Source organism: Rhinatrema bivittatum, chromosome 10 (assembly GCF_901001135.1).
Source record: "Rhinatrema bivittatum chromosome 10, aRhiBiv1.1, whole genome shotgun sequence".
NCBI classification, from domain to species: domain Eukaryota; kingdom Metazoa; phylum Chordata; class Amphibia; order Gymnophiona; family Rhinatrematidae; genus Rhinatrema; species Rhinatrema bivittatum.
In genome coordinates this window covers 74,453,886-74,469,094 of record NC_042624.1, presented here as the reverse complement: position 1 = coordinate 74,469,094, position 15,209 = coordinate 74,453,886, and the positions used below count along the sequence as shown (strand labels likewise).

The 15,209-nt window shown below is 44.4% G+C and overlaps 1 protein-coding gene across 8 annotated transcripts in view; it reads left to right on the top strand.

Annotated features, from left to right (window-relative positions):
- PDE4DIP (phosphodiesterase 4D interacting protein) overlaps nt 1-15,209 on the top strand; it is a 237,109-nt gene that overhangs the window by 209,575 nt on the left and 12,325 nt on the right. For 5 of the 8 annotated variants that reach the window (XM_029618266.1, XM_029618262.1, XM_029618263.1 and 2 more), the window contains 6 exons: nt 822-953; nt 3,313-3,432; nt 3,813-4,002; nt 5,925-6,049; nt 9,214-9,447; nt 12,866-12,982. In XM_029618266.1, coding sequence (XP_029474126.1) covers nt 822-953; nt 3,313-3,432; nt 3,813-4,002; nt 5,925-6,049; nt 9,214-9,447; nt 12,866-12,982 — 918 coding nt within the window. The remainder of the gene's footprint in view (nt 1-821; nt 954-3,312; nt 3,433-3,812; nt 4,003-5,924; nt 6,050-9,213; nt 9,448-12,865; nt 12,983-15,209) is intronic. The other 3 variants (XM_029618259.1, XM_029618265.1, XM_029618264.1) reach the window with 3 other exon arrangements.

Below are 15,209 nucleotides of genomic sequence, written 5' to 3'. Positions count from 1 at the left end.
CCGCACACATGCTCTCTCCCTTATTCAGTTCCTCCTTGACACAGTAGACAGCAGCAATCTCCTTCTTCAGCCTCCATGGCCAAGGGAATCACTTCCAGCCACGGGGCTGAGCCAGCTCTAGCACTGGACTACTTCTGGCAGGGGTGCTCCTACTCCTCCTCAGCAACACGCCCCCCCCCCCTCGAAATTGTTGGCGTGGTAAGCACGGTCTTAGTAAATGGAAAAGCAGCGTGGTCTCACCAGAATCAGCAGCATTGCCAGCAGGGCCACGGTGCTTTTCCACTTACTAAGGCCGTGCTTACCATGCCGTCAATATCAACTGGGCCATGCTGTATTTCTTTTGCTGAGGACCCAGCAGTGGCCAGCCGTGCTGCTCTCATTGGCACATCGCGCCCTTTGGTAGCGGTGCCTATGGCCATGGCCATATTGGCCATAGGCACACTATGGCTTTGCTTGCACCAACATGGAAAACATTTCAATTTTGCATTTCTTACCCTAAAATTGACTTCCTGAATTTGACAAACCATGTGTACCCTGCACATGTGTGTGAGTAGTAGCAAATCATCTGTGTAGTTTTGTGCAAGTGAGTACCATGTGTACCCTACCTCCTGCATGCCAGTACTGCAGCAAACCGTCTGCATCCTGCTGCATTCATGAGATAGGCATGCGGAAGAGCACGCAGCCTGTCTCCTTCATGGCAGAGCTGCCTCTTCCAAGTATTAATCAGCATGTGCCAGTGGTGTCGGAAGGTAATGTGAGCAGGTGTTATCAGACAACAGGAACCAATGTCTTGTCCCTTGTTTTGGGGTGGGGGATTTCAGGCACCGATTTATTTGAGGAGCATCTTAATGAAATTAAAAGCCTGCGCCAAAGGCTAGAGGATTCCATCTGTACCAACGATCGGCTGAGGCATCAGCTGGAAGATCGTCTCAAGGCCACTGCAGGTGGCAACGGTAGGAGAAAAGGAGATGAGGCATGGCTTGGTCGCAGTTCAGAGCTCCAAGTTTAAATCCTGACCCTGACCTTGATCCTCAGCCTGTCCTTGGGCACGTGACTGTTCTCTCTGTGCTTCAGGTCGAATCCAGACTCTGCCTCTGAGTTCTGGGATGCTGTGGTGACAGCTGTAGTGGAAGTTTTGTAAGGGAAAACTGGACAGTTTCATGGGTGTAGAGAATATTGATGGATTACTCTATATACACCTACAACTGGCCAGAATGGAGTATTCTGGTAATCTCCCCTGCCAGCAGTCCTGCTCCCTTCTAAACGAATCAATCTGAGGCAGGAACAGATCCTCTTGCCTGCTGCCTGCAGCCTTCACACTCCTTCGGGTCAGTGGGACTCTTCTTGTAGCTTCCCACTTCTCTCTCTCCACTCTTCTCTCCTCTCAACCTCTTCTCTTTCTTGTTTCATCCACATTGCCGCCATCCTTTCCTTGTTCCTCGGGCTCTTTTACCACCTCCTCCCAAACTGCACCTCTCTTTCCCAGCTTTCCATGCGCCCAGCGTGCCTGCCTCCTTCCTTCCATTTCCCCTGCTTTTTCTCCATTTCCTTTCATAGCTCCTTCTCTTACATGCACACCCCTCACTTTTATCCCCATCTTTTCCTGCCTTACCCCATGCATGTGATTTTGCCCTCCTCTCCTCACCCACACTTGTCCCTGACAGTCTGCTCACACTGATGCCCAACCATTCCCGTTCACCTCTCCCATTCCTTTCCTCTTCATGTGCTCCTCACAATCCTCCCACTCCCTGGGCCCCTCCTTGTTCCCCAATATTACTGAAGCAACGGTCTCAAAGAATGTACAGTTTGCTGCAGAATGAAGCCAAGAACTGCAGAAAACTGCCCAGTCGCTGTCTCCTCTGCTGCTGCAGTGTGGGATCCGGATGCCCCCTCCTCTCTTGCTTCTAATGGAGCCCACGTCGCCCGTCTTCCCACGCATCACCAACATGAAAGCAGGCCTGGCTCAATCTACCCCACCTCACTCCTTCTTTCCTGCAAAGCCCAGCCCAGATTGCCCAACCTCCCAATGGGGCTTAAACTGTCCAGCTTCCCTCCCTCCCTTCCACTGCCTTTCCATCTTCTTCTTACATACTTAGGTTCTTCAGTCTCATCTCATAACACTTATGATGAGAATGTATACCTACCGATACCTGGAAACGCTGATCTCCAGAGATACTTGAGAGATCTCCCGCTGTCTGCCCCTCCCTCTTGTTCCCTGCAGGTTGTCTGGGAGGAGGGGGGGGGGGCAGAAACAAAGGAAAGGAGGGGCTTTATTAGAGAGCAGAGTAGCTCTTCTTTGTTCTGCTCTATCCACTCCACCCTCATTCCTTCCCATCCTGTTCCCTGCATGACAGGAGGAGAAGCAGAGAATAAGAGAAGAGGAATTGGATTAAGGAGCAGGGTGGCTTTTCTCTGCTCTTTCTGCTCCAGCCTCAGCTTCACCCATTCCCTTCCCTTCCTTACATGATGCCTAGAGGAGAGGGCCTGGAGCTAAAAGCAGAGGGCTCTTCTTTGCTGAGTGAGATTCATGACACTAACCCTGATGTGAACCATGCGGGCAGCAACAGGAAGAGGAGGCACTGGCACAGCCATAGGAGGAACAGCTGGATACATGCACTGGCTCAGAGAGAGGGATGGGGGAGAAAACAAGGCAACTTTTTTGGGTGGCTGTGCCATCTTTGGAGGACCAGCTGTGCAACTGTCCTGGGTACCATTTAGCCCAGCAACTGCCCTGATTCAGTGGAGGGGGGGCAGAATGGAAGAGAGAAAGTTGATGTGTACCTCTACCACTATTCCCACCCTGCTAATTCATATTGAATCTCAGGGTGACCACAAGTTCCCAGATATTGCTTATGCCATTCTAGAAAGCTAGAACACTTTCCTGTTTGGGGAGATCAGCGCTACTCCCTTAGGGGTGAATTTTAAGAGTTGCTTGCATTAAAAGGCCCCTATACATGAGTATGTGGGCTGAGCACAGGCAACTCATATTTTAAAATGGTCCAACGACATGTGTATGTGTGCGAGCAACCCAACGCATGGACAAAAAGGGTGGGGTTAGGGCATATTAGAGGTGGACCAGAGTGGGGCCAACGTGTGTAAATATGGATTTTAAATCCCTTGCCCACGGGGCACGTCGGGTAGTCACATGGCCTTGTTGACCTAACAGCACTGGGACCCACAGTGCCCCTCCCACCCTTATCTTGCACTCTGTGCATGGGTTTATCCATTTCCCACAAATCTCCCTGCATGGAGGCCTGTGACATGATGGTGCTATCGGATCTTTGTCATTCTCCTCTCCTAATGTGTTACTAGGACCTCCTACCAATATTTACATCCAAGGTCTGGAGTCTGTGCCTCAGCTTTCTCATGAGAACCGAGCACTGCGAGAGGAGAACCTGAGCCTGCAGGTGCAGCTCAGTCAGCTCTCTAGAGGTACGGTCAAAAGCAGGGAATAGCTCTATCCAGTCTGAATTGGGGCCTGGGGGGGAGGGAACAATCAGTTCTTCCTGCAATGGGAGACTGCTCAGTGAGAACTAGGGCCAATGGAAGAAGTATGACATTCCACATAGTTGATTGGCTGCTGTATATTTTCTAGATGTTGATACAATTCCCAAATTTCTTCTGTGGTCTTGTGCTACAGCAACAATGACGCCTTAATTTAGTTCTTATACTGTATTTATACCCTATCAGTATGGGAAAACAATCCAGGCAGCTTCAGGGAACCTGCATGTAACCAGCCTCTGATACGGTGTCTCTTCTGTTCCACATGCAAGCTGTCACATCTTGTTTTCTGTTAACTGTTCTCTGCAAAGATCACTGCAGGGAGCTGGAGCAACTGAAGGAAGGGTTGCTCTCTGCCAGAGCCAGGCTGAAGAATGCCGAGATGGAACTGGAGCAGCTGCGGAGGGAGAGCAGAAAACTTCAGGAAGAGGAGAAGAAGCAACAGGAAGAGATCCTGCACCTCCGTGGGGAACACCTGACAGATCAAGAGACAAGCAACAGGTATCCTAGCAGATCGGCAGCCCACAGTAAGTGGAGTAAGGAGGGAACATGAGTAACCCATCCTGTACTACAGCAGAGATAACCTATATGACCTGGAGAGAGAACAGGGAACCCACAGGATAGCTGGGTGGCTGGTGGACATGAGGATTGCTTGGGAATTTGCCTGCTTGGTGCAAAGATAGTGGATGTTATGGATTGCCTAGACAGGATTTTAGAGAGTGCTGGGGAGAAGCTGGCTGTCATAATCCATATGGGTACCAACAACATAGGATGCTGAAGGAGGGAGGTTCTGGATGCTAAATTTAGGCTTTAAGGTAAGAAATTGAAATCCAAAACCTCCAGAGTGGAATTTTCAGAACCTCTCCCTGTCTAACACATGAGACAATGGTGCAGGGAAGAGAGCTTTTGTTAAGGAATGTGAAACATTTTGAGTGGAAGAGGGAGCCTATTCTGATGGGATGGGCAGGACCTTAACCAGAGTGGAACCTGCCTGCTGACCATGGGGAGAGCCAGTAGCTACTTAAAAGCGCATGATTTTGAAGGAGGTATCTTCCAAGGATACTTGCAAAACAGGGAAGTTGAGAGGTTGTGGTTAAAGCTGAAGTAGAAGTATAAAAAAGAAAAAACTGGTGTACAAACGAATATTTTTTATTTTTTTAATTTCTGCACAGCAGTAGGTTGTTTAGTGGACAAGGTTTCTGGCTAATGTTAGCCAGATAACTTGTTGCGCTGAATATACTTGCTTAAAGTTATCTGCCTACCTGTTGGGCTCAGTAGCCCCAAACAAGCACATCCTTTCTCAAACCCCCCCCCACATCCACCCACCGCCACCATCACCTTTCCCAGTCCGGTTTCATAAAAAAGTAGTCATCTTTTATCTTCATCCCCCTCGGTCACAGCAGAAATTCTCACCTCTCCCCCATCCTCCTGATGGCCAGAACAGATCCCTGCCAGAAGCAAGGGTCTGATCCGCTCCCGGCGGCTCCAGCTCTAGTTCTGACGTGGGGTGGGGAGCTGGGTCCCTATTTTAATTGATGCACTTGTGGGCTGAGGGGACCAGGAGCAGAGCCCAAATTTTCATTGAAGGACAGCGGGTGGGGCTGTGTTTTTTCACAGGAGGGGTCCCACTATCCCATCGATACCACTCCCCCCAGCCCCGATAGTGGGACCCCTCCTGTGAAAAAGCATTGTAGCTGGATGAATGTAGAGCTAAGTACGTACCTGAGGCAACGGAGGGTGAAGTAACTTCCCCAGGGTCACAGGAACCAGTAGCAGGTTACAATGACAGAAGATGTAATAGATCAAATTTCCATACTCAAGAATAACAAATCACCAGGACCAGCTGGTATTCACCCCAGAGTTCTAAAAAATATGAAATTGCAAAACTGTTATTAGTAATTTGTAAACTATCATTTAAATCAACCACAATCCCTGAAGAATGAAAAGTGGCCAATGTAATGTCAATTTTAAAAAAAAAAGGGCTTCAGGGATGATCTGTGAATTATAAACTGGTGAGCCTGAAGTTAGTGCCAGGCAAAATGGTAAAAGCAATTCTTAAAAACAAAATTACTGACCATATAGATAGACATGAATTAATGAGGAAGAATCAACATGGTTTTAGCATAAGGAAGTCTTGCCTTATAAATCTGTCAGATGTTTTTGAAGGTGTAAATAAACATGTAGATAAAGGATTTTCAGAAGGCATTTGTCAAAATCCCCCATATCCTCCTCAGGAAATTGAAAGATATGGAATAGGAGGCAGTGTACTGTTGTGGACTGGTAACTAACTGGCTGAAAGACAGGAAAGATATTTACCAGTGCTGGGATTCAGCCTGCCTCCTTAGATAGCTGATATCTCACTGGTTGGGGGAGTTCATCCCAGGTGCTTTGCTCACTCTTATATTATCCCTGCCTTTCCCTAGACTCCAGCACAAGGTGACGCTCCTCAGCCAGCAGCTGAATGAGGATCAGCAGCTTCTACAGTCTCTGCAGTCAGAGTTACAGGTTTATGAACGTCTGTATGGAACCTCCAAACTAGTGCTGTCAGGTACGAAGTAGACCTGGTGGAAACTGATCTCTTCGGGTGTGTGACAGATAGTCGTCCTTTGCACTTTACCAGAGGTCAAAATGCTTTTCAGGCACTGACCAGTGCAAGAAATCCATTGGAGACCTCACATCTCCTTTTTGTCCCTTATTTCAGTTCCTGTCATATTCCTAGCATGTGCTGAGTGTTTCCAAAGCAATTCAAAAATATCATGCAAAAGGGGAGAGAAAAAAGTAGAGGTGGGCCAGTCTAACATTCATGACCAGCAGACCTCCGGTTGTGTTCTCATGATTAAAACCCGATCAGATTAGGAGTATATAACCAAACATATAACCAAAATACATCCATTGCTTGGTCTTGATATATCATGTGGGATCCCCCCAAAACACAGGCACGTCCTCCCCGCCCCTCCTTGAAGAAGCCGGCACTAGCACACCCCCACACTTTAAGGCGAATTTTAAAAGCTTTGGGTGTGCAAAAATGATCTTATACTCAACGTAAGTACAGCAGCTGCTACATGCGTATTCCGTATTTTATAAAAGCAGCAAGTATGCGCATATATTCACTTCTGTGCGTGCATATAAGCGTGTAAAAAAGGAGCGGTCTAGAGGCGTTCAGGGGTGGAGCAATACGTGCGCGCATAAGTTGCTGTTTTAAGACTCGTAAGCCAGAATCCCAGCACTAGCTCCGATTGAGCCGGAACAGAAAAGGAAAAAGGAATTCCCAACATTAAAAAAAAAACCCCATTCAGAACGATTAGCACCTCGGTTCTAGAAGCACGGAGCACGAGCTACCTGGCAAGAGTTCCAGAAAGTCAAAGCAAAAGGGAAGAGGAAAGGGAAGACCGTGAAGTCAGCATGGCAGAGCTAGTGACAGTGAAAAGGAAACACGAGCGCTCTGAGCAGTCAGAACGAGTTAGGGGCGTCCAGAAGAGCACCTTGTGCGGCTCTGCCTGCAAGGAGAGAAGGCTCAGCACGTCATTAGCCAGAACAGAAAGAGAACAATTTATCGACTGATTTACGTATTGCTCTTACCTATTCCAAATCATTTTGATCATTAATTCAATTAATTAAAACAACAAACACATTTAAACACCAGCAATTTTCTTCAAAATGAAAACCTCATCTTATATACATTTGCCTAAAATATTTGCATTTAACTTTTTCCTAAAAACATAAAATCCTCTTCCCGACATTCTAATGTATTCCACATTGCTGGGCCTGCGATGGAAAAGGTTCTGTCTCTTATAGTATGATGGTCGTAATCATAAGTGCATCCTCTGTTAATCAGATAAATATTATATGCCAACCCAGAGGAACTCGGCCACATTTAATGCCAAACAAATATTGTATATATACTTTTATTTCACAATCTTATCAAAAATACATTTTACCAAAAGTGCCAAGTGCAATAAACAATATCCACATTAAAATATTCCCATCATACTTCCATACATACCATACATACCCTCACACATCACACACCATGCCATTTTTTTGGCACTTTTGGTAAAATGTATTTTTGATAAGATTGTGAAATAAAAGTATATATACAATATTTGTTTGGCATTAAATGTGGCCGAGTTCTTATAGTATGATGGCAGAATAAGACCAAATGGCCCATCCAGTCTGCCCAGCTCTGTGCAGGTTACCCCCATGTTACAATCAGAACCAAGCAGCTGTCAAATCCATAACAAAATTACCGCTAGCAACATTTTTATGGGGTGAGCAGCCTTTTTGATAATTCAGACAACGCTGCTCGAACGTGCTGTGCTTTTGGACTTGGCCGTAGAAGCGGTCCTGTGCTTTTTCCCTAATCTCTGCTTATCAGTACCCCGGTCCGTCTCCTTCCATCGAAAATTCTTAACAACTTTTGTTCAAAGATCAGAGGATAACTGTGTGTATAACTTGACTAGTTCTGCTAAGGAAACTCTTCTGCATGAACAGCTTTATACAATATAGTTAAAAAAAAAAAACTTAAAGCTTGACCTTTCTAATATGGGCAGCCAATGCAACATTTCTAACACTGGGGAAACATGTTCATGGTGTTCTGCGCCTGTTTAAGGCCGGCACTGTCCCATTTTGCACAAGCTTTATTTAAGTCATCCTTCTCATATTATATTATTTAACCGATTACTTGCAGACTATATACGCTACTTAAGTTCATTGTAAAATGTGAACACGAATAATGTTATAATAATATTATCTGTTTGTTAAATACTATTGTTATTTTCACTGTTCCTTGTAATAATGTTCAATAGTTGATTGTTATTGTTCTATGTTCTATGTAAAAAAAAACCCCAGTCTAACCTCCCAGACCAGGGCAACCTTTTCGTTACTTGTAAACCGGATTGATTTGTATTGCATACAGGAATTCCGGTATATAAAAAAATTAAAATAAATAAATAAATAAGCTGAAGAATTCTAAGAAAACCTTTAGGCAAGCCCATATACACGCATTACAATAATCAAGTTTACTCAACATGAGTGCCTGCTTTACTGTATGAAAATTAGATAAGATGTGATCATATCAAGAACTCTCCCAATATTCCCAAGGAGGAGATTGTATCTAGTAGAAAAGAGGGATCAGATGCTAAATCTAGCAGGATTAGAATGGTAGAAGAGCCAGACAGACGATGGTTGCGAACAAGAATTAAGGACAGCTTCAGAGTGAAAGGATAACACAAAGACTGTAACAGATCAAGAGCAGAAGAGGCAGAGAAAAAAGTCAAGGGTCTGCAATAAACTGTCCAATTCCAAGACCTTGCAAAGGAATGGAAAAGAAGAAATAGGGCACAAGCTAGAAATGTGGAGATCATGAGAAGATTTCTTCAGAATGAGACAGACCAGAGTGGCTTTAAAACAGAGAGGAGAGGCCAGAAGGAAGAAAAGTGTCAATATTGGCTAACCAGATAGCTCTCACATTTATGAGAAGTGATCCCAGAGTTCTCTACAGAAGGACTAGATGGGGGAAGCTAGGACTGGCAGCTGAATAAGCAGTTCCTCCTGACATGGTCCCAGGTGGTCCCTTAGCTAGGGCAGAATGGAAAGGAGATGGTGACTGCACTGACATACACTGGGCCTGAAAAGGAAAGAAGCCGTGACACTATAAAAGGGAAGAGTTGGTAACGAGCTGGAATAATGTCGTCATGTCTCCACGTGTTATAGCTTACAGTGGAGAGACCTACCACAGCCTGCCTTCCAACTTCAACTTCAACGAGCTGCTGTCCGAGATCAGGCACCTGCGAGTCCAGCTGGAGCACAGTATCCAGGTGAACAGCTCTCTAAGGCACCACTTGGAGGAGCAACTTGAAAAGAGTGCTGGAAAATACCGCACTCGGCCCTCTCCCATCAACATCTTCTCTCCCGGTGACAACGGCAACCAGAAACCACTCTTCCAAGGTAAGGAAGTAAAGAGTTTCCAGAACATGAAAATGTGGGGTAAATAAAAAAAAGTTCAGTAGGAAAGTGAGGAGGAAGGGGAAGGAGCCATTGCAATGAGAGCCGAGAGACAGATGGCGAACACAGGGAGGATGTTATAAAATCGGGAGTAGATTTGTTCGCGCCGGGTTGCGCGAACAAATCTACTTCCGCGTGCACCTTTTAAAATCTACCCCATTATAAATATATCATTTTTAATATTATTATTTTTAATAAACATTAGGCTATTTACATTTCGAGGTACTGTCATAATCATTGTGAGGTATACCAATATTTAAGACATCTATAATTAATTATAATAGGAGCTTTTATGTGGGTACCAAGTCAGTTAACTTTTTGGATGACAGCAATCAATTATAATTTTACACCTTTACGTGTTATGAAAGAATTTGCAGCAGATATAAATATATATATATAGCCACATTCATCAATTTTTTTTTAATTCACTGTTTCTTCTGTTTCTCTTTTTATACTGGTGCCATAGTTTTGTTCTAATTTTTTATTTGTACATTCTATTTATTTCTTATTCTACAATGCTTTTTAATTTATTTGTATGTCTGTGTACACAAATTAATTACTCTGATAAATTCTATTTGTGTTACCCCTATATATTTTGTTTTCATTATTATTTTTATTTTTTCATAATTAGTTATATTCTCATTTGGGATTTTTTATGTTATATATATGTTTATATATGTTATTTATGTGTAATTTTTATAGGGAGAAACTTGGCCAGAGTCAGGCCACTGTTGGGCAACTTTTATAATTTAATAAAGAATCTACTTTTAAGGACTTTCGATCTATCTCCTTCTTTGTTCATCTTCCTGGCATACTCCAGCTCTTACACCTTGAGTTCTTCTTGCCAATCTGAGGTGCTGCTATGCACCTCTCCTATGCTTTTGAAATCTTAATGCCACTCTTTCAATTTTTCTTGCTCCCTTTATCTGTACCTTGGGATGTTTCCTGCCACGTTTTCTGCTTTGTTCCACCTTCAGGATGCCTTAGGGTGCTGATGCTACTTTCGGTGCCACTTTGCCTCTCCTGATGCCATTAAGTGTTCATGTCACTATTGCTGGTGTCCTCTTTTCCACTTTGGGATGTTCTTCCTCCCCTTGCTGCCTCTTTGCTCCTCTCATGGTATTTTGGAGAGCTCCTGCCAATGCTAGAATGAGTTTGTATCCCTTTGCGGAGCCTTAGATTATTTTATGCTACTTTTTTATTCCATTTTGCTACTGTCTTTGCCTAAGTACCTTGCAGCTCTTTTCCCTTCTGATGATTGCTTCTCACAAGTTTCATTAGAATTGATAAGAAAATCATTATTCTGGAGCCCAAAATAGACTGCAATGCGTCCCTCATAGCTTTTAATGGCAAATGAATAAACTAATGAAACAAATATATATTTTTTTCATATTGAAACTAATGAAACGAATTTGGGCCACTTATGAAACAAATGAATGAACTGAAATTAATTTTTTTCTTCTGCACATCCCTAAAAAAGTCTTTTTTTTAAAGATTTCAAAGCAGGGGCAACTCTTAAATGTTTCGGGATGCTATTCCATAATCAGGAGCCGGCGACTGATATTGCTCTTTCTTGTAACATCTAGTCTGGCCAACTTTGGGGTTGGGACTTCAAGAAGATTTTTAGTAACGGACTGTAGTTGCCTTGATGGTTTATACATTTGGAGGGTAGATGTTAACTAAGTAGATGAATTGTTATGTATAAGACTGTAAATAAAGGTCAGAACTTTATATTGGGAACACCATGCAATTGGTAACCAGTGAAGCATTGAAAGTACAGGGGAGATATGTTCATTCAGTTTTGTCTCTGTAAAAATCCTAACAGCAGAATTCTGCACAATTTGTAGGGAAGCCTAGATATAAAGAATTACAATAAACTAGGGAATTTAGTACATGGGATTAAAGTATTAATCTGAAGTCATGAGGCTCAATTAACGTGTTTCGATAAATGAAGTTTGTAAAAAGATTTGACCACCGATCTGTGGTTGTTCATACAACGGTTTGAATGAAGGATTACACTATGGGGCAGATTTTAAAAGACCTGCGTGCCGGCGCGCCTATGTTGCAAAGGCTGCCAGCGCACGCAAAGCCCCGGGACGTGCGTAGATCCCGGGGCTTTGCTTGGGGGGCGTGTCTGGGGCGGCGCAGCGTTCGGGGGCGTTCTGGGGATGGGGCCGTGGGCATGGTGCCAGTCCGGGGGCATTCCAGGGGCATGGCTGAGGCCTCCGAACCAGCCCCCGGGCCGGGGAATGGCATGTCGGCAGCCGGCTGGCCTGCGCAAGTTATGCCTGCCTTGGGCAGGCGTAACTTTCTCAACAAAGGTAGGAGGGGGATTTAGTTAGGGCTGGGGGTTGGGTTAGATAGGGGAAGGGAGGGGAAGGTGGGGGGGGGGCCGGAAAAAAATTCCCTCCGAGGCCGCTCCGATTTCAGAGCGGCCTCGGAGGGAACGGAGGCAGGCTGCTCAGCTCGGCGTACGCAGGTTGCACAATTGTGCACCCCCCTGCACGCACTGACCCTGGATTTTATAACATGCGTGCGGCAGCGCGCGCATGTTATAAAATCAGGGGTAGATTTGTTCGCGCCAGGTTGCATGGACAAATCTACGCCCGCACATAACTTTAAAAATCTACCCCTAAGATTCTTTGCTGACCTTTTAATGGAAAAGGTGGCGAGAATCTGATAGGAAGATGACAATACCTGTTAAGTAGGATGATTTGGGGTTTTGAGTTATTCAGTTGCAATCTGTGGTGCATTAACCAATGTTTCACTGAATTTAGGCATAGAGACATTAAATCAAATGTACTGAACCAAGAATTAGATTAGGGGATGAAAAACTGGATATTATCAGCATATATGGTGTAAAAAAAACCCCTCCTAAACAGGCAAGAATTTACAGAGAGGGGCTAGGTAAAAGTTAAATAAAATAGCTGAAAGGGCTGAGCCTTGAGTTACACAAGAGACTATTAAACCAATCAGCTAAAATAAGAATTATGGTAGAGTAAGAGCTACCAGAGCTAGACATGTACACCAAGCACTGTGAAATGCAAAGGGATGTTTTGAACAATCACTTAAACCCTACCACTGTTTTTGGGCATAAGAGTGGCTGTTGTTTCCATTGACACCTTTACCATCTTTATTTGCTGTTAATTCCTCTCAAGAAAAAGAACTTTTTCCAAAGCCTGAGTTAATAATTTTTAACTCAAACCTGAAGGGATGGAAAAAGATCTCCTTCTCTTGAGATGAACTGAAAGTAAAAAAAAATGTCTTTTCTGAGACTCAGGACTTAGACAAGGTGGCAGAACAGGACGGTCTTTGTCGTTTCCAGTGATTTTCTGAATTCTTCTTGACCTTGAATTTGCAGATGCAATCCCGTCTCCTCCAGTCCGGGATGTTGGCATGCATTCCCCAGCACTGTTCAGCCCCGGCAGCTCCTTTCTTGCCCCAGAAAACGTCCTCCTCCACAAGACCCAAGGTACAGGTGAGAAGGCTTTGCATCGTGGTGCACAAGTGGATACTGCTAGAAGGCTCACTCAGAGAAAATCCCTGTGAAGTAAGAAACTCCTCAAACTGTGGCGTTTCAGGGCACGCTGACACCTTCATTCACAAGTTAATGCTCAGGCTGCAAATGTTTCGCTGACAGAAGCTGCTACATTTTCTGTGGGTATCATCACTGATGGGCACATAATTGAAGTTGTGAGCAGCGGGGAATGGAACTTTGCCCCATTGCACACCCGCCCAGCGTTCCCACTCATTTTTGCTGTGTGTGTGTGTGGGGGGGGGGGGTGCATTACTGTTACACACATGGAGGTACACCTTCCAAGGGGTAGTGAGAGGATAACTTTACCCAGGGATATTCAGCTGCACTTATCCAAATAAGTCTGCTGCTGAATACATCTGGGTGATGTTATGTGCGTAACCTTAGGACAGGCATCTGACACGACCAGTCCTAACCTGGCTAAACCGTGACTGCACCCTGGGATTCCACCGTGTCCAACGTGAGTACATTTTGTGCAGGCAATGATTTGATGGACAAAAACATGTCTGTTCACTGGGAGGATATTTTTAATTCCACAGATTTGTCTGGCTAATTCCCAAAGTTGGACAAATCCTTTTGAATGTGGACCTCCTAACTTTTCAGATGTGTGTGTGTGCGATTTGGGAGGGGGGATGGATGGGAATCCTCCATCATGTGCTGCTTCTATCCCCTCCCCCCTCCCCACAAGTGTGATCTTTCTGTCGTATCCTGACATCTATCGCTGCCACCACCAAAGACTCAAGTTCTTTCTCCTCCTCCTCCTCTCTATCTTTCTCCTCTCAGCTTCCATCTATTCCCTTCATCGCTCTCTCCCCTGCCCTTCCACTCCATTTTCCTCTGTCTTACACTTCCTGCCTCTTCTTTCTTCTCCTGTTTCTCCATTTTCACATTTATTTCTCTCATCCCTAAAGTGCCTTTCCAATCCTCCACATTTTACGCCTTATATCCACCAAGCCTCCATTGATCTCCCTCTCTATTTATTTATAAAAGCTTATTAATTGTGTTTTGGTTTTTACAGTAAAACGATGTTTAAATAAAATCATTAATTAAACATAAACTCAAATCTAAAATATGTCATTCATAATTTCTAAATCCCACCTTCAGATCTTAAATTAACCTTCTCCAGTCAAACGGTACAATCTGAGATCAAACAGCTCTCATTCAGATTTAATTCAAAGTTCATTAGCCATCAGCCAGGTCTTTAATTTACGCTGAAAGTGCACCAGATAATTTTCCTCCCTAATGAACAAAGGAAGGCCATCCCATAATATAGGTACAGACATTACAAAGGATCGATTTTGTAATCTAGCATGTCGAAATCTCTTGATTGGAGGGAGTTGAAGTTGAAAGCCATATTGTGAACATTGAATTCATGTAGAAGATTTGTAAGAGATTTTGTTAGACAAATGGAGAGGACCCAACCCTTGTAAAATCTTAAATGCAAGCACTAGAACCCGGAATTTGCATCGCAACCTAACTGGTAACCAATGCAATTTCAACAACACAGGAGAAGCAGACTCTCGTCGAGAGCAGCCTAAAAATACTCTTGCTGCCATATTTTGGAGTTTCTGGATCAAATTACCCAGGAGAACCCCAACAGATTAGATTCCAGTAGTCAGTGACACAGACTACTGATTTTAAAGCTTGTAAACTCATAAACCCTTTCAACTGCCTTACCAGTCTCAAATCTGCTGTTTGCCCTGCATTTGCTCCCTGCTTCTCTTCATCATATGCCCCTTGCCTCTTCTCTCCTTCCCCAGCATCAGTCCCACTGCATACATTCTCCTTCTCCCTTAGTATACAGGCCACTGCAGTTCCCTTCCTCTTCCGCACCCCCCCCCATACTTGGCCACGAGAGGCACGGAGATGGCATTGAGCAAAAAGCTTCACTTCACTCCCTTCCTCTCCCTGCTCCCCACCCTTCTCAACCTCGAGGCAGGCCACAGGAGTGAGGACTCGGCTTCTTGGCCACAGGCAGAAACAAGAAGGCCAGGAAGACATCTACCAAACTGGTGTAGTCTGCACCTTAAGTCCTTTGAAATGATATTGCAGGATGTAAATAAGTGTTGCTCTAAGAGAAAGTAGTCATCGCCAATATAACGTCAGAGAAATTCAAATACCTGAAAGATATAAGGAGAAGGTTCTTAAAGACTGGATTAAGGTGAGAGTG